Source organism: Miscanthus floridulus, chromosome 8 (genome assembly GCF_019320115.1).
Source record: "Miscanthus floridulus cultivar M001 chromosome 8, ASM1932011v1, whole genome shotgun sequence".
NCBI lineage: Eukaryota > Viridiplantae > Streptophyta > Magnoliopsida > Poales > Poaceae > Miscanthus > Miscanthus floridulus.
The window spans coordinates 97,940,746-97,965,007 of record NC_089587.1 but is presented as its reverse complement, the minus strand read 5'-3'; the positions used below and the strand labels follow the sequence as shown (position 1 = coordinate 97,965,007).

The 24,262-nt window shown below is 45.8% G+C and overlaps 1 protein-coding gene and 1 pseudogene across 4 annotated transcripts; one reads left to right on the top strand and one right to left on the bottom strand.

Moving 5' to 3' along the window:
- Nucleotides 1-959: 959 nt before the first annotated feature.
- LOC136473044 (uncharacterized) lies at nt 960-5,349 on the top strand. Of its 4 annotated transcripts, XM_066470741.1 has the most exons (7): nt 960-2,211; nt 2,337-2,516; nt 2,806-3,160; nt 3,258-3,384; nt 3,706-3,783; nt 4,021-4,154; nt 4,796-5,349. In XM_066470741.1, exons 2-4 carry the CDS (start codon nt 2,388-2,390, stop codon nt 3,329-3,331), a joined length of 558 nt encoding a protein of 185 aa, XP_066326838.1. In that variant the 5' UTR covers nt 960-2,211; nt 2,337-2,387; the 3' UTR covers nt 3,332-3,384; nt 3,706-3,783; nt 4,021-4,154; nt 4,796-5,349. The 4 variants fall into 4 exon arrangements, with proteins under 4 accessions (XP_066326838.1, XP_066326840.1, XP_066326839.1 ...); XM_066470743.1 differs by having other exon boundaries at nt 960-2,516; nt 2,817-3,160; XM_066470742.1 differs by having other exon boundaries at nt 960-2,516; nt 2,806-3,164.
- Nucleotides 5,350-19,664: 14,315 nt separating this feature from the next.
- LOC136473043 (DEAD-box ATP-dependent RNA helicase 21-like) lies at nt 19,665-22,276 on the bottom strand (annotated as a pseudogene).
- Between the last annotated feature and the right edge of the window lie 1,986 nt (nt 22,277-24,262).

Here is a 24,262-nt window from a genome sequence, read left to right as displayed (position 1 = left end):
CACTGTCGGCTTGAGCCACAAACCGACAGTGTTGGCTTAGCCATCACTGCCGGCTTAAAACACAAACCGACAGTGATGTTCAAGGTTACACTGCCGGGTGGTCTCATGAACCGGCAGTGTTGGTGGAACTGAACTCTGTCGGGTTGTGTAAAGGACCGGCAGTGAAGTTGAAGAACACTGCCGGTTTGTAGAAACCGACGGTGATAGCTAACCCTCATCACTGCCGGTATGCAGCCTGTTCGTTTGGCTGTGGCTTGTCGTAAACGATCGTAAATTTCCAGCCGGAACAATATTTTTCTCTCACACAAACCAACCAGCAGTACTTCTTCATGAACCAGCAACGATACGAACCAGCCAACCAAACAGGCCGATGGTTGTGCCGGTTCAAAATCCGATAGTGATGGGGTGTTTTGAATTGCCAGTGAAGTGCTGTTCTGTAGCAGTAATGGCAAGCATGACACCTGTGGTTCGCCTGTGATGGTGCATGGCATGACACCTGTGGTTCCTCTGTGATGGAGCATGGCATGCCATTCCATGTTTCGGGGTTGCTGGGAGATGGAGTCATTGAATTAAAGCCAAATGCATGGTTGGATTGGTCTTGGTTGGTAATCTACATAAATCGGTGGAGCTAGTAATAAGAGGAGCGACAGTAATGTGGTGCTCTAGCTATCAGTTGGGAGCTAGCACTTGGGCCCAGGACGCCGGGCCTCATCAAACCAGTCCAGCGGACACACATGCAGGCCCCTACTCATAACGCAGAATTGAAACTTTGAAAATGCCAACAAGATTGCTGGCCTTACCAACAGCGACTGATCAATATTCAGCCCGTGCTTTTTGAAGCCTCTCCCGTACAGCTTTTACTTGTGTGGAACTGTAAGTGTAACACAGGTATAGTCCTTTATGAATGCCCAAACAATGCATCACTTATTTTTTACAGTCATAACAAAAATATATTACCCTACACAAGCCGGAAGTGCTTCCCGAGCGGCCAGGCCGTCCACGTCACCCCGATATCCTCTGACCGTTTGATTCTGAGATCAACGGTGGAGGCTGATCCTACCTCGTCCAGAAATATCTGTTGCCGTCTCTATCCGCTCCCTCCCTTCCTCCAGAAGCATCGCCGCAGACGCCGGTTCCCTCGACGTCTCCGCTCCCCCGAGCTTCTGTCCGCCCCCTCCCACCTCCGCCGCCGCTCCTCCCCAGCGCCGGTGCTCCTCCCCTCCCCCTTCCCAGCTCTGCCTCCGCCTCTCCCCATCGTCGTCGCCGCCCCTTCCGAGACCAGCAAGCCCCAGCGCGGCTGTATGGGTGCAGCCGTCCCGGCTAGGGAGGCCTCCGACGCGAACCAAGTGGAGGTGCATTGTCTCCCTTCATTCCCTTCCTCTACCCCTTCCCGTTCCCCTTCCCCTCCCCTTGCTGGCATCGAGGACGGGTGTGTTCAAAATCAATGGTGGGTGGGCTCAGTTTCTCAGCCACAGACGCTGCATTTCTCCAGCGCAGAACGGGGCGGGAAGACGAAAACCCCAACGCCGCCGCCTGCCGGAGTGGAAAGGGGTAAACCCGCCGAAATCGCATCCCACCCCACCCCACCCATCCGATTTTGATTCGATTCGCCGGTGGTGCCCGCAGCAGAGGGGATGGCGAGCTCCTACTCCTTCCCACTGTTCGAGCCGGCGGAGATCGAGGCGGCGCTGCACAGCCACGGCATCGCGCCCAGCACTAGCCTCTGCGCCGAGGACATCGTCCACCCTCAGCCCGGCTTCGTCGCTGAGGTCCTCTATCTCTTCCTCCTCAACTTCGTCGGGTACGCCCCCGACGCTCCCCTCGCCCCGAGCTGTCCCGTCTCACCTGGATCCGGCCTCATCTCTGCGTTTGCTTGCTTTGGGGGGCATTTTGCTTGTTGCAGCCACGAGCCCGACCAGCAGCTACAGTCAGGCGCTGCAGGTGGTCGACAACCCGGAGCACCGCATGCGCGCCCTACGGTTGTCGCGGATCTACAAGAGGGCCAACGCCTTCCTCCAGTCCATCCAGTTCCGAGACCTCAATCTCCGCGACCTCCTCCGCGCCGACGGCCCCCGTGTCGTCCTCATCCTCAACGCCCTCATCAACTTCCTCCTCTTCAGGCGGGACAAGCTCGCCTTGCTCGAGCCCATCGTCCAAGAGTACGGTGCGCTTGACAAACGGCAGAGGGAGGTCAGGGCTAAGATCGACGAGGTCGCATTCCCATCCTCCTCCTTTACATTTTTCTGCCTTCTGTACGGGGAAATACTTAGGTTTTCTCTCCCTGTGTGTGTTTTCTTTTTGGCGTTTTGTTCCCTTCCATTTTCCACCTTATACAGCTTAGCTAGGCGAAAGAGGAACATCTGCTTAGGGAGCAGCTGGAGGCACCCATGGTCCACCAGCTCGAGAAGGAGGTCGATGCCCTCAAGCAGAGGCTTCATGATTACAACAGAGAGCAGCTGTCGCTGCGCGTTGCATCAAAAGCCTTGGACGAAAAGAGCGAAGAGACGCTGAGGAAGGTGATGATTCCTGTCTTGCGTTGCATTTTTCCTTCCTTTTGAATAGAATGGTACTTGGAGCTTTTCCTTGGTATGTTTTTATTCTTGTGTTCTGTGTGATCCATGCAAAACAGAGGTTTACAATGTGGGCTTTTGTTTACATATGTCAACTTTGAACCTCCTGCATATTATGGCTGCTGTCAATAATCTTGGCACTACTACCTTGCTGCCTTAAGCTAAAACACCGAGTAGATTTCTTATTTGGCGTATTGCTGATACCTTCTCTCAATATATTGTTATATTTTACTAGCTTTTGTGCAGTAACAAAGGCCGACTGTATAGCTGGGATTCCCGCTTCTGCCTCCTCTTCCCCTTCCCGACGTTTCATCCCGATCCCAGATGCCTCTTCTCCCGCAGGCGTCGCCCCCCGCCGCGTCCGCCCTTCCCTTCCTCTCTCTCCCTCTCCCTCTCTCCCGACCTGGTGGCGTGCCGGCCGGGCCAAGCGCCACTGGATGGCCGCGCGGCTCGCTGCCGGGGCCACGAGGCCACCGCGCAACGAGCTGCCGGCGCGACCGCGTCCCTGGGCTGCGGCAAGCGCGTGCGCCCCGACGGTGGCCGTCCCCGGGCACAGCACGTCCCAAGCGGGCCTCCCTGTGGCCACCGGCGTAGGTTCCGCCCCGACGCCGCTTCCTGCCGCCGGTCCGCGGCTCCTCCTGTGCTCGGTATCATTGTGTCGCTAAGATTCCTTTTTGATACTGACAGGAATTTGCACTCTCTCAGAAGTACCACAAGGAACTGCTCCGGTTGAAACAAAACGACTACACAAAAGCGCATGAACTTCTCGAGCATGTTTACATGGACCAACAAATACCAAACACTGACGCCTCTGGTGAGTACACTCGCATTCGATTTTCTTGCCTTTGGAGGATCATTTAATGCTCATTTCGTCTTAGTTCAACAGCTCAATACAAAGCTTTATTCCCAGTTGTTTCTCGAGTAGTTCATTCTCTGAACAGAGACTTGATTTGGCCATATCTTTGCATCCATTATTCTGTTTTTTTTCCCGGTTTCTCTACTCCAGTGACAGTGCATGTAATATAAACCTATGCACCATCCTCGGCTCTTTGAAACCTTGAACAACATATGTAATATGCACATCTTAGATTTATATATCTACCTTCTTATTTTTTATAATCTATATATTCTCCAGATTCGAGGTCTTTTTGCAACCTGCCTGTGTGCGCGATGGCGCACACCTACTTTCTGCTACCTTATTCGGGAAACAAAGGTATTTTCCAATCTCTCTGTTGACTTTCATTGTTTAGGTGAATGTAGGCTAACAGAATGAGTTCGCATTCATACAGCTACCCACCTCAATTTACATCTTACAGTGTCTATCATCTCTGCTTTCATAAATGTTGGGGCCAAACCTCAATCTGAGAAATTGTCGACGTCTAACTTTTTGACTGAATTTAAATTCAATTACTATGGTCTAAGTGGTGCGATTTCTTTTCATTGGTTTCAGGCTTATCTACGTAGCCCATTTCAACAATCCACTGGTGATATACAGCGACAGCTGAACAGTTGGAGAAAGAGTATCTGATCTGACGGATCTCGTTTCTGGTTCACATATAATTTGATTGGCAGTTTATTTGTAAGGTATGGCTGCCTGCTTCTTCAGATCTATTTCACGATGGCTTCCGTACATTCAAGTCTGATTGAATAAATTGGTTTGGCTGCATGTGTCCTCCTGAACACAACCTGTTATTACACACTGAACAAAACCTGCATAAACTGGCACAATCTCTCTTGCTCCCTCATTTTTACTTCTTAGATGTTCAGTTATGAATGGCCACAGCACAGTGAGTGAAAAAAGGCACTACTATTAATTGTGCTGCAGGTAGTGACTTGCTTTGCTTAATTTTGCACGCTATTTTTTTGCCAAAGTGCGTTACTGTTCATCAATTATTTAAGAAATCACCAAGAAATACCTGAGTTTGTAGGAAATTGTCCCCTTTATCCGCTATAGCTGCTCAACGACTAGATGTTAAGTTAGTACAATACTTTATCTTGCCTTCTATTATTTACATCTAGCACTTCCATTTTGCTTCCAAGCCAAATTCTTTCTCTTTTTTTTGCCACACAATACCCTTCTTCTATGGATGAATGCTTCCCGTTTATTTTAACACCCACAGACCTATCCATAGCCTATGTCCACTGCATTTGCTACATTTGGTTGACTTAGAACAATTTATGTATCCTCTGCTCATAATACAGCTGTTTGATTGTGGTTCCTGCAGGTTAATACATATGGTTCTAATTCCAGCTACGCCAAAACCAGGCCGTCCTGCCAACCTATTTGGCTTACATATCTGATCGTATCTAATTCTACATGTTTTCCTTCACTCAATTCCATGGAGTGTCTCAGTTTACACGGGCATCCATGTTCCATTCCAACATTTGCCTTTTTAGTTTTCGCAAAATGACTCAACATTGGCGCGCGACTTTACATACCTAAATTCTGAGTCTTGTGTGTTTAGTGCTAAAGACAACTGTGTAATCCCTATGTACATTGCAACCTATAGTGGACTTCTGAGTCTTGTGTGTTTAGTACTAAACAGAACCGTGTAATATTCAGTATATGATGCACCATGCTATTTATGTGAACCTTGCTTGTATAATGCTCTGATGCCCTACCATGCTGGTTATAGGCATGCCTTTCGGTAATCTATATAAATAGACCTGCTTCACGGCACATTCTACACCCACACTTATCCCCGAGCGCGTGCATCACATTCTATACCCACACTTATCCCCGGGCGCGCGAATGCGCGCGCCCTGACACTAGTAATATATATCTAGCTGAAGTAGAATGCTTTGCCTTTGCTCTGCATGCCAATCTTCAGCTACACGTCGAGATACAAATTTTCTGATCCTTTATTTTCTTTTGCAATATATAGTGGCTACACGTACGCACCTGCATGGTTCAGAGGCTGGGACATTATTTTATACCGGAATGAAGCTTCCTTTGTCTAGCGCATATAGAGGGAAAAAAGGTTTGCCTTCCTCAATAGCTTGTGTTGTGTGTGTGGGGAGAGAAGCCTGCCTAAGAGGGTGTTTGGAACTGTTTCGCTCCTGTTTTTACAGTTCCGCTTCAGCTCTGTGTTGCCAAACACCCTCAGCTCTAAGAACTCCGCTCCAAAAAAAAGATGAAGCTAGAGGCTAACTCCACGTTTTTTCTGGAGCACCTCATCAAGAGGTACTCCACTTTTTAGAGTTTTGTACTCCCACATGAAGTTGGGGGATAATTACCCCCCTACACTCATTGATGACTATACTGGTTCGTTTTCCTCTGTATGCGGCGCTTCCTTTCCGCCCGACAACCAACGCGGCTCTTCCTTGTAGGCTACGGTGGCCACTGGAAGGAAGAAAGTGCCTTTGTTTAGTTTCCTATCACTCACGTTGCAATTTATTGCACAATTATTTGTATCTGAATGATGAAATTATTTATCCAAAATATACTTTTTGTTCTCAAAAAAATTAAGTACAATTTTTTATAGCTAGCAGTTGGTTTCAATAGGCTTTACACTACTTGAATGAACAAACGTAAATTAGGGGCATAATAGACAATTTGCATGGAAACAATTTATTTCTGGAGCTGGAGCTAGGCTGTATGCCAAACAATACCACCTGATCCACAAACTCCATAGTGGAACTGCTCCCTGGTGGAGTTAGTGAAGCAGAGCTATAAAAATTGGAGCGGTAGTCCTAAACACTCCCTAAATCGGCTCAAGGCTTGGAATGTGTGTGGCTGCCTGCCTGGCTGGTGAGGATACACAGATGAATGCATGCAATCCTCACCTATTGCGTCAGGAGAGATATGATGCTAGCTGAACGAGTACTTGCATTATGCCATCTTGCTATACATTGCCACACCGCCAGCCAGCAGGAACTTTTGTTTGCTTCAAGCTACTACCGGTAGTACCAGCAACCAGCTCACCTCGATCGATATCATATCGATCTGAGCACGCGTACGTTGCGAATTGGGATGCTGCTGTGATCTGCTGACCTACCTGGCCGGCGTGCATTGCATTCATGCGCGTTATTATTGGACGGCTCCGCAAACAGAATCCCTACGGGATGGCGTCAACTGCCTGCCAATGCAAGAAGGTGATGAGCCCATCGCACCAACAAGCAAGTCTTTCACTCGGTGATGAGCCCACCGCAACAACAAGCAAGCGTTTGACTCATTTTTTTTTTCTTCACTTTAGCACATGGATGGAGTAGTAATATTTCCGTTAAGCACATTCCCTCTGGGTCAAATAAAATAAAATAAAAATGGAAACACTTAGACACGGGTGTCCATCCCATCCGGATGCGGCTTCCCACTCCACCTCACCCGTTTCTCTCATAAAAAAAATCTCAATTCCGTCTCGCGCAGTCACCGCGCCGTGCCACCGTCCGCCCATCCCTCTCCACCTCGCCGCTGTGGCCAGCCCCCACCACGAGTGCCCATCCTGCGTTGTGCCGCGCCCCATCCCCCACCACGCCATGCCGGACCCCAGTCTACCCTGCCCGTCGTGGCCACGGCGTTCACCGCACCACAACCACCTCGTCGACACCAGGAGGAGGTCGTCTCGTCGTCGTTTCAGACATCGTCTCCCATGGCCGGCCGAAAACACTGCGCCAGGAAGGGAAGGCCTGCGCCTGGGTATATGCCAGGTTGTTGTTCTCTACTGTTGGAATGTGATCGGTTCGGCTAATCCTGAACCTAATTACGAGATTAATTAAACGTTAAGCTTTTGGTCCACCCACTTGTTATTTATTTTCAACTAAATAAGAACTGCCGTGATCGGCGGCAACCCTTAAAATTCTAAGGGTTTGCCCCCCTGACCCACAACGAAATTATAAATAAGAGAGGCGCCGCTGATGTCACAAGCTCTCTAATCCATGTGACTATTAACATAACTGATCGATTAGGCGTTGGAGGGTTTCGGAAGGCCGGCTACCCACATCCAGGTACTGTTGCAGATCTATATCGCGTTCTTCACCAACTAGGAGCATCAAGCCTCAATCTTGTGAAGACTAAGATCTACTTCATCTACATCAACTCTTCTACGTTTACGGAGGCACTCAGATGGCATCTACAAACTCTGGTTAGTATCAGATTAATTTCCGCATAAGATTTAATTAGTGATCATATTTAGGCTAAGATAAGATCCTGTTAGGCTAAGTTTTAATTCAACAATCGGTATCAAGAGCTTGCTGAGATCCTAACATGATCCTAGGCCAGAGTGTATTAGTTTTATGCCTCTGTCAAGATCCATTCAATTTTTATCTACTATATTTTAAGTTGGACATTAGCACTCAAAGCATATCCGTTTCGTGATTGTTACGTCAGTTCTAAAGGGCCATTAGTATTAAGATTAGTTCTATTTTCGTGTTTAAGTACAAATGAGTACTAAGTAAGATTGTTTCATAACACATGTTTATTGGCCGTAATTTTGGATCGTGCATACGCAGTTTCAGTTCGCTAAGTAGATGTATAATTATGGTCTAATGATGATTCCAGTAACATGCACAAGACAATTTTTCTCGCTTGATTAAGTGATTAAGTCTTAATTACTTTTGAGGAAGCCATAAGTGCCCAGTTAGATAAGATCAGACGCATTCAATCTCAGATTAAGAATTCATCTAAGCAATTAGCCTCGAATTAGTTTATATTTTCCTACGATTAAGGGTGTTTTCCACCAAAATTAATCCGAGTTGAGCATTTAGGAGGGGATTGAATCAAATCAGTAGCGATAAACAAAATCCCCAAAAATTCTTTCCCCAAATCAGGAACACTAACCCTAAGATCAGACATGGAGCGTGCACCCGCGTGGCTCATACCCGGCGTTGTAGGTCGGGTCGCCGCTACCGGCTGTGCCGCCCCCACCCGTGCATGCACGTGGCTCGTACCCGTGTTGTTGGCCGGGTCGCCAATGCCGCCGTGGTGGCTTAAGGGCACCGCCACCCTGCGTTGCGTGCATGAGGGCCTCGGGTAGTAGCCACCGCCACGCTGGTCTCACAGCACTGCTGCGTTGACTTGTCGGACTTCAGGAGTGCCGCCGTCACTGCAGCCTTGAGGAGCACTGGCGCTTGCACCTTCCCGCATGGGTGCCGCGCCTAGCGTGCATCGCACTATCGCTCGGCCGGTTTTGGGTCGCCATTACCACGCCACATGAGGGCACCCGGCTGCAGAACTCTATGGAGCCACGCGCGGCCCTGCCTCACGCGACCCTGCCGTACGCGCACGCTGGCGAGCCGAGCGCCGTTGTGAAAGGTCCTAATGGCTAGAGGGGGGTGAATAGCCTATTAAAAATTTCTACAACAGCACTTAGCAAACCGGTTAGACAAATATGAGGCGAAGCGAGTGTTGCGCTAGCCTACTAAAAAATGCAAGCCACCTACCATAATTATAGTTTATATAGTCTCTATCCACACAATGGCTATGTCCCTACACTAATTTAGTGTGCTCTCAATGGCTAACTAAAGAGACACACTAACCAAACTAAAAGCTCTCACAACTAGCTACACTAAAGAGCTTGACAACTAGGTTGCGGTAATGTAAAGAGAAAGTGAGCAAGATGGTTATACCATCGAGTCAAGGAATGAACCAATCAATCATAAGAATGAATATCAATGAAGACCAATCAGCTCGGAATCAAAAGATGACACAATTTTTTTATCAAGGTTCACTTGCTTGTCGGCAAGCTAGTCCTCATTGTGGCGATTCACTCACTTGGAGGTTCACGAGCTGATTGGCATCACCCGCCAAACCCTCAATAGGGTGCTGCACAACCAACATAAGATGAGGATCACTCAAGCCATGAGCAATTTACTAGAGTACCTTTTGGCTCTCCACCAGGAAAAGGTCAAGAACCCATCACAATCACCCTGATCGGAGCTGGAGATAATCACCAACCTCCGCTCGATGATCCTCGCTACTCCAAGCCGTCTAGGTGGCGGCAACCACCAAGAGTAACAAGCAAATCCCGTAGTGAAACACGAACACCAAGTGACTCTATATGCAAACACTCAAGCAATGCACTTGGATTCTCTCCCAATCTCACAAAGATGATGAATCAATGATGGAGATGAGTGGGAGGGCTTTGGCTAAGCTCACAAGGTTGCTATGTCAATGCAAATGTCCAAGAGAGTGAGCTAGAGCTGGCTAAATGGTATTTATAGACACCCCCAAATAATAGAGCCGTTGGCTCAATTATTGGGTTGACTACACGTCGACCGGACGCGTAGGTCGTGTGCACCTGACACGTCCGGTGGGTGACCGAACGTGTCTGGTCACTGTCTGATCGCCACGTGTCCCATTCAAACGAAGTAGCCATTGCTGCCACGAGTACCACACTCAACTACAACCGGACGCGTCCGGTGTGGACAACTGGACGTAGGGCGGGTAGCGTCCGGTCGAGTTCAGAGAGCTCCCAGAGCCGCTCTAGGTTGACCGAATGCGTCTGGTCACACTGGACCGGACGCAGGAGACTTAGCGTCTGGTCAAGTCTAGAGAGCTCCCATAGCTACTCTGGGCCGACCAGACGTGTCCGATCACACCGGACCGGACGCTCCCAGAGTCTGATCAATTATAGCGCTGAAACCCAAGAGTTGCTGGTTCACACCGGATGTGTTCGGTGTGGTGACCAGATGCGTCTGGTCGCTTCTCTACAAACCTGAACCGAGCTAGCTCACATTGAGTGAACATTGAACAGTAACTTCTTAGCATCCGGTCGTTCCTTTGAGCTAGAGTCCGGTCATTAATACTGGACACGTTCGATCGCCATACCGGACGCGTACGGTTACTCTGTGACCAGCGTGACTAACTCCTTTTCAACTCTATCTTCGCCCTTGCTCAAATGTTCCAACCAGCAAGTATATCACCTTGTGCACGTGTTAGCATATTTTCACAAACATTTTCAAGGGTGTTAGCACTCCACTAGATCCTAAATGCAAATGCAATAAGTTAGAGCATCTAGTGGCACTTTGACAACCGCATTTTGATACGAGTTTCACCCATCTTAATAGTATGTTTATCGAACCTAAATGTGATCACACTCGCTAAGTGTCTTGATCCCCGAAACAAAAATGCTCCTACCACTTATACCTTTGCCTTGAGCCTTTTATTTTCCTTTTACTTCTTTTTCAAGTCCAAGCACTTGATCATCACCATGGCAATACCATCATCATGTCATGATCTTCATTTGCTTCACCACTTGGAGTAGTGCTACCTATCTCATAATCACTTTGATAAACTAGGTTAGTACTTAGTGTTTCATCAATTCACCAAAACCAAACTAGAGCTTTCACGTTGTGCCTGTGGCTTCGAGCGGGAGCGACATTGTGTTGTAGAGCAGCAGCCGAGCAGGAGAGCTGGCTGGAACAAGGGGAGTGAAAATAAGAAGAGAGTGGGGAATGCAGCTAGGGTTTTTTAGAGTGGTTTAAGTATGTGATCGTCATTTGCCTTTGACATCTCCCAGCCGCTGATCTATCTATCCAACGGATCACACAACTCGCGCATTAGCTGGAAAGAGAATGGGCCGTTAGCCGGCCTATTGATGTATAGGCGAGCGTGAAATGGGGCGGCAGCTGACCACATGATGGCTGGCCGTCACTCCATTAGTCAGGCTATTTCAATGTGGCTGAATTGAGTTTCATTATAAGCATAGGCGTACACATTAAGTTTATTTCCCAAATAATTATGTTCATTCCCCAACTACTAATAAGTTCATTTTTGTTTTATTTAATGAGTTTTGGGGTATTTAAGTTTACATGGAACACTTTTCCTAAGAATTACCATTCATTTATGTTTAGTTTTTTAGTTCTTTCTTAGCAACTATATATATAAGTTTAATGCCCTCATGATGATATTTATTCCCATTTCATATAAAGTTTATTATCCATTTTATTTAGTAATCTTTAAGTTAATCTAAGTATGTTTTCAGAAATATGTTGCTGAGAATATTTAAGTTTAAGAATTTTTTCTTTAGAGCATTTTACTTAGTTAGTTTTATGCACTATTTAAATAAGTATTAAGTTTGAGTTTTTAGTTTTAGTTCCAGTATTAATTCTATGTTTTCTTGAGCATTATTATGTTTTATATTGATGCTCTAAGATTATGTTTTGCATTTAATAAAAAGTATTTATATTTATATATACATTATATCCACCACTGTGTAATAGGATGGTCTCTGGTTGAATGGAACCAACGAGAAGTTTAACTAGAGATTACTCATAATTAATTTCTGACTGACGTTGACTTTAATTATGAGTTATTTAAGATGAATTTTGGTTTCTGCCCAATGGTGATGCAAATGAAAGTTCTTAAGCATGTTGTTAGTACTGACCAACATTGTTTTAACTTCATGCTTTAAGTACATCTTATATACAGCTTACTAATTGAGACATTATTTTGCTTCAAAAAAAAATTTTAATAAATTATGCAAACTATATAAGAAACGTAGAACCCCTAAGTTGCACTAATTTTTCTACTTGGAATAATCAAGTGCATGCTATTCTTAAGGAGTTGGACCTTGATTATGAGCTTAATGAGGAAAAACCACATGCTCCTTCTCCTATTTATGATTACTATATTGAGAGGATGAAGAAGTACACTCCTAAATTAGAAAAATAGAAGAAATCCAATAGGATTGCAAAATAATCATAAGATGCTCAATCTCTTTTGATATGAGGAGTTTTTTCCCAACTGAAAAGGATAATAGGGAATTAAGTGCTAAGGAGCTTCACAACTCCATAAAAGCACATTTTAGAAAGGTTTTCCTCTTTGATAACTTAATTAATTCCCATTATGATGGGATAAGTGGCCTGGGTAACCATGTTAAAAGCTTGTTTGATATGGCTTATGAATTGAAGGCACTTGGATTGCATGTGTCTGATGAGTTTATGGTAAATTGCCTTAAGAGTTCTATGCCAGAAAACCATACCAAACATGCTCAAAATGATAAGTTTCCAATGGTCTGCAAATTTTGCAAGTTATCAAATTGATGATAAGTATAAGAATGGCTTCGAAAGACAGGTAACTTAAGTTGTTTCATAAGTTTTACTTAAGATATTTCCCCAACATATGGTGGATTAACTAAGGTGAAATAATGCATATCTTAACTTCTCCTCGGGTCTTGCCAAACTAGGGTAGCAAGGGGAGCAAAGTCTAAGGAGCCATTGATGGAATAAAGATGAAGTCGAGCCTTGGAGGTTCGCATTAGATTAGTTTTAAACTTAGTTCTTAATGATGCTTATGCCATCTTAGTATGAGATACTTTATATTTTGAACAAATATTCTTTAGTTTGGAGTTTATGAATACATCAAATTTATTCTATTATGATTTATCTTATTAATTGACAGAGATTTATTTCCTGTTATATGAGTTTCCTTATGTTATTATCTTTAAGTTAATGTTTAGTCAGGTGATGAGAACTTGTCGAAATTGTGTCACTACAGTTAAGCCACATTTTGAAGGGGAGAATAGACTATCTCATCAGGAAAGAGATGCTCTATTCAAATAAGAAAGCATGGGACTTGAGAAATAATAATAAGAAAATCATACTAATTTTGTCCCTCAACCCAACATTAGTCTCTAATTGAAGTATGGCTTGCTTTCACTATTTCTAGCCAAAGCTGATTAGACTTGTTCATAGAGCTTATTTTTGGAGACTTATATGCCCGATGTTTGTCATTCTGGCCAATTCTTATTGATGAATATTTGACCATAAAAGTTTTACTAGGCAAAACCTTAGCAAGACCTATGTACCATCAAGCTAAGGATAAGAAATGAGATTCTAAGTACATGAGCTATCCACATGGCACCCTGATTATGTTCCTAGAGAACACAAAAATCAGTGGGAGCAAAGTTCAAGGGATTGCTTTTCTACGGTTATAATTGTTTCACTAAGTTGTTAAGATATGATGTGTTTCTAGAGAATGCAAAAATCAGTGGGAGTTCACAAAGGAGGAAGATTAAATATTAGAGAGATACAATTTTCTGTATCAATGACTCAAGAAGACATAAATATCTTAGTTTGTGCCATAAGTCGTTACTATACCGCTATTTAAATTATTACAGCTTCTATTGTGGATTTTTAAGAGTCAATTAGTAAGCCACAACAGATATATGTAGCAACCATTAGTTGATAAGTAGGCACATAAGTAAACCTCTACTGTTATTAATCTGCTTGTGATCCATGATAAATCTATAAGATGATTACATCAGAAGAGGAATTTTGTTATTATAAACTAAGCAATTTTATGAGTTTAGGTCCATAAGTATATATAAAGTGTGGGTGTTAATAAGTTTCCTGATGAAGTCAAACTAGTAGGCTATAAAGGGTCTACAATTCTTAGCGTGACTTCAAAGGTAGTTTTAAAAGATTTAAACTAAAAACATAGCCCACTATGGTTTAGAATTTCATTAAGTGGACAATTATGTTTATAAAAAATGGGTGGAAAAGTTTATTGTCCTAATACTCTACATGGGTGAAATTGAGTTACGTGGCAATAGGAATGTCACATAAGAGTTTTCTACTCACCAAAATTTTTAATATGATATATTTTGGTGAAGCCTCTGAGTTTTTTGCTATTGAAATACACCAATACAGGACTAATTGAGTACTAGGACTATCACAAAAGGCATATCAAATGAATGCTTAAGTGATAGAGTTTGAATAAGTAATGTCACGCCTGTCTATTTGCACAGTGCAATTGCACAACACAGTAAGATTAATTATCCCAAATAATTCTAAGAATAAGTTAGTAACAGTTGATGAGGAAGACGTTCCATATGCTTCGGCTGTCATTAACTTTAAGAATGCTCAAAGTCAATACTAGTCTAAACTTGGCATTGGGATACTTGGCAAAATATTAGTTTATTAATTCAGAATAGGTCCACCGGAAGGTGCTAAAGAATTTTAAGATATTGATGAGGCACCAAAAGAGTCATCATGTCGCTTATAAGAATTAAGAATTATTTGCCAATTCTCTTGAGTATGTATAAGAAAGTACGCAATTAGATTATACCTACTCTTGGAGAAAAGGACAACTGTATTGAAAGCTCCAAATATAATTAATATTAAGATGAGCTCAATTAGTGTCATGAATATGATAGGCTATGTGGCTTAAGAGATATTATTCCAATATTGAATATTGACATACTGTTATAGTCCTATAGTTGAGTTGCGGTATTATTTTGAGTAACAACGCATCAAATGCTGATGCCAAGCACATTAATTAAATGTTGTGAACGACAGAACCCAGGATCAGATTATTAAGCTTGAGAAAAGTAAGAACTAAGCTGATGCTAGCATATTTGATTATTTGAGTCTTAACACTTATCCATTTATGAGCGCACAAATCAATTTGGATTTTAGTGTAGTCTCTGACTTGATTCCGAGTAATAGGGCCATGTACTCCTAATAAGTAATAAGCGTTCTAACAAGGTATTGCAGTGAACTATGGTAATGGAGTCCCAGTGGTGATTAATGCTGCTGACGATGCATTGCTCTGGTCTTGCTATAGTACTGAGTGTGAACATAAGTGTAAAGTGAACATTAGTTGCATAATTGCATTGGTCGTTCGATCAAGTGGGAGAATGTTGGAATGTGATCGATTTAGCTAATCCTGAACTTAATTATGAGAGTAATTAAGCGTTAAGATTTTGGTCCACCCACTCGTCATTTATTTCCAACTAAATAAGAACTGCCGTGATTGGCGGCAACCCTTAAAATTCTAAGGGTTCGGCCCCCTAACCCACAGCGCGATTATAAATAAGAGAGGCGCCCCTAGTGTCACAAGCTCTCTAATCCATGTGACTATTCACATAACCGATCGATTAGGCGCTGGAGGGTTTAAGAAGGTCGTCTACCCACATCTAGGTACCGTTGTAGATCTATATCGCGTTCTTCATCAACTAGGAGCATCAAGCATCAATCTCGTGAAGACTAAGATCTACTTCATCTACATCAACTCTTCTACGTCTACGGATGCACTCTGATGGCATCTACAAACTCTGATTAGTATCAGATTAATTTCCGCATAAGATTGAGTTAGTGATTATGTTTAGGCTAAGATAAAATCCTATTAGTCTAAGTTTTAATTCAACATCTACGTCCCGCTTGACCTGAGCTTGCTGGCTACCGTAGTTCCCTACCAGTTAGGCCGTGACCGACGACGACATCGTGTTTTAAGTGTTTCAGGCATTTCATACTTATGTTTCAAGTGTTTCATCTGGATGTTGCAAAAGTAGATCTAGGATGTTGCGTATGATGCAAGCCTATGTTTCTAGTGTTTAAGGTGTTTTAGACTATGTTTCAAGTATTTTATTTGGATGTTGCATATGTTGTTATGGATATGTAGGCATGTTTCAAGCCTATATTTCACGTGTTTCAGATGTATGTTTTAAGTATTTCATCTGGATGTTATATATGTTGTCATGGCTATGTACACATGTTTCAAGCGCATGTTTTAAATGTTTCAGACATTCAAATATATGTTACAAGTGTTTTGTCTGGATGGTGCCAATATATCAAACAGTCGAGTGGCGTGCAGGTCGAGAAATTTGGACTCATACATGTCAACCTTGACAATATAGGTTACAAGGATGACATGTGGGTGCTTGCTGATCGTGTGGCACATGCTCTCTATTATGCTGATCTCGAGAATCCAAAGAAGCATGTGGTTATATCTGGGAAATAGAGGATCCTAGGAGTAGACAACATAGAGGATTTGGGGAGCACAATTAGTACTACCACTACCAGAGATGGCTTCTTTGCCGAGTGTCTCAGACTTTGTCGAGTGCTTTTTATCAGACACTCGGTAAAGAGACTGTTTGCCGAGTGCCAGAGAGAAAGAACTCGGCAAACAACTGGCACTCGGCAAAGAGGTGGTTTGTCGAGTGCTGAGCACTCAGCAAACAATAACACTCAGCAAAGAGGTGGTTTGCCGAGTGCTCGGCACTCGGCAAAGGGACGCCTCTGTTAACGACCGACAGCTGCCGATAATCCTTTACTGAGTGTCTTCTCCTAACACTCGACTAAGAGGCTCCTTTGCCGAGTGTCATTTTTTGACACTCGGCAAACCATATTTTTTTTACTTTTGACCTCCAAACTTTTTCTGTAGTCCTCATACAATGTCTGGTACTCCATGCTACAATGTGACACATTTCTCGGACTTTTTCTATATTTCTTTAATTTATTTCATTAATTGAATTTTCTTGGATAATTCAAATTATAACTGCTAGTCATTTGAATAATGAAAAAATTGAATGGAAAATTGATATTCATGTTATTTAGTATACTGTGAGGCCGTATCCAGGAACAGACCATCAAATTCGAACATCTTGTTCATGAAACATGACCACGAACTTGCGGTCGAGTTGTTTTTAAATTCTATAAAAAGCAAACGAAGTCCAAAAATCATGAAACTTGTCAAGATGTCATGATATCATATGTGGAGGCTATGATAAAAAATTGAGAAGGTTTCGCGCAAGTTATCGCGTACGATGCTTGCAAACCGAAGAATCTCCGAAGAAGTTTCATGATTTTGTAAAGAGGCAGATGAGGTGGTAAGCATCGTACGTGATAAACTTGCGCAAAACCTCCTTAATTTTTTTATCACAGTCTCCGCATATGATATCATGACATCTCGACAAGTTTTAAGATTTTTGGTCTTCGTTTGCTTCTTATAGAATTTAAAAACAACTCGACCGCAAGTTTGTGGTCATGTTTCATGAATAAGATGTTCGAAATTGGTGGTCTGTTCCTAGATACGGCGTCACATTATACTAAATAACATGAATATCATTTTGCCATTCATTTTTTTCATTATTCGAATGACTAGCAGTTATAATTTGAATTATCCAAAAAATTCAATTAAATGAAATAAATTAAAGAAATATAGAAAAAGTCCGAGAAATGTGCCACATTGGAACATGGAGTACCAGGTATTGTATGAGGACTACAGAAAAAGTTTGGGGACAGGAAGAAAAAAAGTAAAAATGGTTTGCCGGCAAAGAGGTTGGTTTGCCGAGTGTTAAAAAAACATTCGGCAAAGAGGTTGGTTTGCCGAGTGTCAAAAAAACACTCGACAAAGAGGGGGGTTTTCGAGTGTAAAAAAAAATAATCGGCAAAGAAATAAAATCTTTTTTCTAGAAAAAAAGAAAAGAAAAAATAAAAAAAAAACTTTGCCGAGTGTCAGATCTAGAACACTCGGCAAACACTGCTTTGCCGAGTGTCAGATCTAGGACACTCGGCAAAGCTGCTATACTATATAACTGTACAGCGACGCGCAACAGCTAGGCAAATCCGAGGGTGGGCAGCTCACCCAGCGGGGCGCGAGTCAGCGCGCGCTACGATGGAGTGGTAGGCGCAGCAGCCCGGCGACGCGCAACAGCCAGGCAAGGACGGTGGCGGTGGCTCTCCTCCTCCACCGCAACCGGTAAGACCCGCTCTCCTCCTGCTGCACAGAGCCCTACGAACCTTCTTGTACATCTTCATCTCGTGGAAGGTCTGCTTGCTGTCTGCTTGCCGCTTGGCAGTTCTTGGAGGTGACGTGTAGGAGCTCCGGCAAGGTCCGGCGGTTCGCGGTAGGGACGACGGCCCGCTCACTACTACATAAGCGATTTTGCGCAGCGTTGTACTTTTGCACTCCGTGGTGGGCACCTATTTTTGCCCGCTGCGGTAAATCCCACGATTTACCGCGGCGGGTATTTTTTATTTACTGCAGCGGACACTTTTGCCCACCACGGTAAATCGATTTACCGTGGCGGACACCTTAAGATGTCCGCCACGAAAAATACCATATTTACCGTGGCGGACATCTTAAGGTGCCCGCCACGGTAAATCGATTTACCGTGGCGGGCATTTTATAAGGCCTGCCGCAGTAAATACGGCCCGATCCAGAGCCCAGATACGGTCCAATTCCGAGGTCACGTATATATACAAGAGTTGTGAGTCCTCAGTGCCGCACCACACTTCTCTCCCTCGCCCTTGCCCTACCCCTCGCGCTGCACCACTATCTCTCCACTGCCCTACACTCCTCCCGGCGGCCCTCCTCCCTCCGCTCCTCTCTCCCCGGTGACGCGTCCCCTCCCCTCCTCTCCCTAGCGGCGCTCGGCTCGGCAAGGCACGTGCGGCGGCGCTCAGTGAGGCGAGGCAGGGCGGCGGCGAGGCGCGCTCGGCGAGGTCCGCGCGGCAGCGTCTGCGGTGGATCCAGGGCGCCTAGTATGTCTCTCCCTCTCTCTCCTCTCAGTCCTCCCTCATCTCTCTCTCTCTCTCTCATAGGCGAGGTGCTGCGCGGCGCAGGGACAGGCACACGGCGGCGGATCCAGGCGGCCGCGTCGACTCCCTGTGACGTGGATCCACACGACAGTGGATCCAGGGTGGATGCGTGGATCCAGGCTGGCCGCGTCGACTCCCTGCTCCCGCGACGTGGATCCACACGGCGGCGGCATGGATCCATGGCAAGACAGGCCCAACCTGCGGCGTCGGCGTAGATCCGGCGAGGAGACCCCGGTGGCGGATCCAGCGAGGTGCGGTGGCTCCAGTATTGGGCTGGGACGGGCTCGTCGATGGGCTCGAGAATGGGCTCGCCGGCGGGTTCCTGGTTTTTTTTGTTTTTTTAAACGATTAACCGCGGCAAGCATCCTAACGTGCCCGCCATGGTAAAAGTATATTTACCGCGGCGGGCACGTTACACCACCCGCCGCGGTTAAGCCACGATTTACCGTGGCCTCTAGGCCGCGGTGGACGGCTTTGCCCGCCGCGGAAAACCGAAAACGCCCGCCTTCAGTAAAGTTTGTGTAGTAGTGGCTACGCGCTGCACGCCATCAACCGCAAGCTCGAACCCGGGGCCCCACCGGCGCTGCATGTCGAGGCCGTCAGGGACGGCGAAGAGCCCGCCAGCTTCGGCCCCAGCGCGGCCCTCGCCGACTACGGCCGCGACTGGAGGCTGCAGACCGTCACCGCGTAGGAAGCACTCGGGATCCATCACGCGCCGCACGCGGAAAGGCAGCGGCGGCGGTTTTTTTATATTTTTTCGAAAATTCGTTGCGCTCATAATAATAGTAATAATACGGACCTTTCAACTCCTTCGAGTCATCAAGTGTAGCTTCAGTGATTTGCAAAGACAGTGTCACTCCGTCTTGGAGGTCTACCAGTAACTGAGCCTGGCCTGAACTTTGATGCCTCGTGTCTTGCAAGTTCAGGTGGCACAGGACTGTTGCTCTGTATAAGCATCTGTTTCAGATCAAAGAAAATTTCAGTGTTTTCCAGAGTTAGAAATGAAGTTGCCACACCCTTCTTCCCTGCACGTCCTGTTCTTCCAATGCGATGTGTGTATGCCTCGATTGAGTTTGGCATCTCATAGTTAATCACATGTGCAACATCAGGAACATCAATACCACGCGCTAATATATCAGTAGCCACAAGAACATTGCAGCGTCCGTTCCTAAAACCATCGAGGCTGATCTCTCTCTGGTCCTGTGATTTCTTTCCATGTATGCTCATGACGCGGAAGCCTGCCTTCTCCAGATCCTTGGTACGCAGGTCAACTGTCTTCTTAGTATTGCAGAAGACAATGGCTGTCTTGTCTCCAAGATCACTGAGCATCTTCTGGAGCCGTAACATCTTTTCAGACTCCTTCACCATGATCACATTCTGGGTGACTAGATCAGTCGCCCTGCCAGGTGTACCAATTGTCACGACGACTGGGTTCCGGAGATACTTCCTAGCAAGACGCTCCACAGCAGGTGGCATGGTGGCACTAAACATATAGGTAGTCCTGTAAATCCTCTTCTCATCAAGTTCCTCATCCTCACTCAGGTTTCAAGTTACTCGAAGGCATTGCGTCAAGGACAGCAGCAACCTGTGGCTCAAAGCCCATGTCAATCATCATATCTGCCTCATCAAGCACGACATAGTTGCAGCGGTTGAGCACAACATACCTGTTCTCCAAGCAGTCGAGAAGCCGACCAGGTGTGGCAATTACAATGTCACAGCCCTGCTCAATCTTGAAAGCCTGATCATTGATTGGCTGGCCACCAACAACTGATACAACACGAATGCCTAGATAAGATGCAAATTTCAGTGTCTCATCCTCAATTTGTTGAGCAAGCTCACGAGTAGGTGCCAGGACAAGAGCACAAGGACCCTCAGCCGCCTCATTTCCATCAGTTGTGGGTGGCATCAGGCGGGTAATATAAGACAGCATGGGAAGTACAAAAGCTGCAGTCTTACCAGAACCTGTCTCGGCAATGCCAATAACATCACGCTGGCTTAAACTAAGTGGAATGGCATGCCATATGGATTGGTGACGGTTTCTGGTATCCAGCCGCCGCAACAGCATCAAGCAGCTCAGCCCCAAGCTTGCTCTCACTCCATCTCCGCATTGGCCGCCGAATGCGAGACCCCTTGTAGGCAATACTGAAGTCCTCACGGAAAATCATAGTTTTAAATCTCCCGCAGCTATAGCCCACTATAGCCTTTTGAGGTAGGGTGCCGCTATTTGAGTTCATGTATAATTTAGCCACTATATCTCGCTACAGCCTGATATAACTCCGCTATTAGCTGTTTTAGAGATATACCGCCTTAGCCTGCTATTTAAAACATCGCAGAAAATACGCCAATCCCGCTCGGTCATCTCCTCTGCCGACTTCTCTGACCAGTGCCTGTCCACACGCATGTCAAAGGCATGATCATACGAATCTGCTGCAGCAGCCTTCTTCTTGTCTACCAAATCATCATCTTCCTCCAAGCTCTCGCCAGCACCAGCCTTGCGCCGCAGGTCTGCACGGATCTCCTTCTCATTGTTGGGCTGCCACCTTCACTGGCGGAGCCAAGGGGGGGCTGGCAGGGGCCATGCCCCCCCCCCCCCCCCCCCCCCCCCCCCGCCCCCAATGTTTCGCAACAAAAAAAAATTAGTAGTATAACTTAATATTTTTTATTTATATTAGGAGAGAGATTATATAAAATTCTTGTCATATATATTTATTAATATCTTCTAGATAATATAATCATACAAAACACAACTAGATAATAAAATTATCGTAATGAAAAAGACCGAGCCAGTACCTTTAAATATAATTCCTGACGACCGGCCTCCCTGAGTATAAATCCCGCCGCTGACCACCTTCTTCTGCTCACGGCGGTCCACACCGGCAAGGAAGCCCCGGCCAAAGAGGAGACGGGCCTCGTGCGGCGACTGGTAAAGCGTGTTCAGCATGTCGCGGCTTGTGTCCTCGGTGTTCTCCCAGTCGAATGAGAAGCGGAACTTCTCCGACGGCTTGATGATGACCCGCTTCTTTGAAGCCAGGTACTGCTCCTTGATCGCTTCCAGCTCCTTCAAACGCTCCCGCTCCGCAATCTTCTCCCTGTTCCGGTCCTGCTCTCGCTCCATGTGGCTGTCCGGGCGTCGCTCCCGGACCCTCCTCGTCTCCTTACCCCTCTCCCGGAGGGAGGAGTTATCGCGGTCGTGACGGCGGCCTCTGTCCCGGTCCCGATCGGGAGAATCGCGGTCCCGGCGGCGGCCTCTGTCCCGGTCGCGGGACGGGTAAGTTGGCAGTGACGGCGGCGAGGTGGGGCGGGGAACGGACAGGAGCAGATCTATTAGAGTGGCGCCGGTCGGAGACGGCGGCCTGGCGGCGCTCCAGGGCGAGGCGCTCCCGCTCAGACTTGGTGAGGAAGACAGGCTTCGCAATCTCCAACCCGCTAGCGGAGCGCTTCATGGCAGCGGATTCGGCGAGGGCTTGCCACGTGGCGACTTTATGTGGTGGGCTAGTGGCGTTTGTAGACTATATATAATTATTATATATTATAAACGTGCTCCGTATCGATTCCGTCACCGACTCTGCACGTTGTTGGTTTGGGCCGGGTTGAGTCGCCGATATCTGGAAGGCCACTCGCTACTAGAGAACAGACTTTAGAACGATGTCCTAATTTGGCATTAGCCTCGGCATTTTTTTGCCCCCGGGACTAAAGGACCCTTTAGTCCCGGTTGGTAATACCAACCGGGACTAAAGGTCCCTGCCCAACGGTCGTCCGCGGGGCAGGGGCCTTTAGTCCTGGCTGGTATTACCAACCGGGACTAAAGGTAAACCTTTAGTCCCGGCTGGTAATACCAGCCGGGACTAAAGCTTTTAGTCCTGGTTTGGGTGATGCCCCGGGAATAAAGATTAATCTTTAGTCCCGGTTTGGACCCCTAACCGGGACTAATAATCCCGGCCTATAATTCAGCTCATTTCTTTCTCCCCGAGCCCGAGCCATTCCATTCAAACTCACTGCCTCTGTTTTTCAGCTTGCTGTTGTTCTTGCTCTCTCCCCCTCCATTGGTGTTGCTCTTCGATTTTGGAGGTAACAAACTTAATCCTCTTATGTTTTATCAGTAGCTTATCTCATTTTGCGATGTAGATGCATGTGTAACTTTATATGTTGAACTTTATTATGATTTTATATGTAAACTTAGAAAATTGTAGAAAATCCGTACTAGTTGAACTTGCGGACCGTGTTCAAGTCGGCGAGCATGTTCTCTGCCGAGCGGTAACGGACGTCAAGGAGGATCTTTGATTCTACGAGGGAGAGCGGCAACGGTCGTGGAAGACCGTGTTCCCTTTCTCGTAGAATCGGAGCTCTTCCTTGGCCTAGTACGATGCCGTCCGGTGGAAAAATGCTCACCGAGTTGATCACGTAAGCAAGGTCAACTAGTACGGATGGTTATTTATTGAAACATGTTTTTGAGCTATAATTTGATGGATATTTGATAACTTCAGACCTACAAATGTCATCTACAAATGTTACTATCCTCGGCAACCTAAACGTCCGCGAGCTCGCCGATATCGAGCAGGTCACTTAGAATTATTTTTTCCATGAAATGAACTACTTAGAAATCATGCCTTTTTTTAGAATTAAATTTTCCATGAAATGAAAAACTTAGTAAATAGTTAGAAAATTATAGAAAATCCGTACTAGTTGAACTTGCGGACCGTGTTCAGCTCGGCCAACATGTTCTCTGCCGAGCGGTAACGGACGTCAAGGAGAAACTTTGATGCTACGAGGGAGAGCTGCAACGGTCGTGGAAGACCGTGTTCCCTTTCTCGTAGAATCGGAGCTCTTCCTTGGCCAAGTACGGTGCCGTCCGGTGGAGAAATGCTGGTCGAGATGATCACGTAAGCAAGGTCAACTAGTACGGGTGGTTATTTATTGAAACATGTGAAATCCGTACTAGTTTTGTTTAAATATATCATTTTAGAAAATATGAAATTTACACTAGTTTGCAAAAATAAGTATAGAAAGTAGATGACAACTGGTACCGGATCATCGGCCTCTTGTTCGGTTGCGAAACGACTGAGGCCAGAACTCCCTCTCATTATCTGCGGCAAGTGTAAGCAGAAGATTGTGATGGAGTACCGAGTCAAGAGACAGGGACCCAACAAGGGCCGTGTTTTCTACAAGTTCCCGGATCGCAATGTGAGTTTCTTACGCATTTTATCTTTATGGCTAATTGACCTGCTTTTCTTGAATATTTTTGACTAAATATTTTTTGGCTTTAATTACAGTGGGAGGGCAATGGATGCGATGGTTGGTACTGGGAGGAAGATTATGCTACATACGTGCAGAATTTGGGTGCGCTTGAGGTAGCGGCTGCTGCTGATGAGGCAGTGAGCCAGCAGGAGAAGCTTATTGATATTCAACAGAAGAATGATTTGTCTGTTTTA

Coding starts and splice junctions, on each gene's coding strand:
- LOC136473044 (XM_066470741.1), top strand. CDS start 2,388: ATGGTCCACCAGCTCGAGAAGGAGGTCGATGCCCTCAAGCAGAGGCTT. Junction 2,517..2,805: donor GCGAAGAGACGCTGAGGAAG/GTGATGATTCCT, acceptor ATATTTTACTAG/CTTTTGTGCAGTAACAAAGG. Junction 3,161..3,257: donor GCCTCCCTGTGGCCACCGGC/GTAGGTTCCGCC, acceptor TGATACTGACAG/GAATTTGCACTCTCTCAGAA.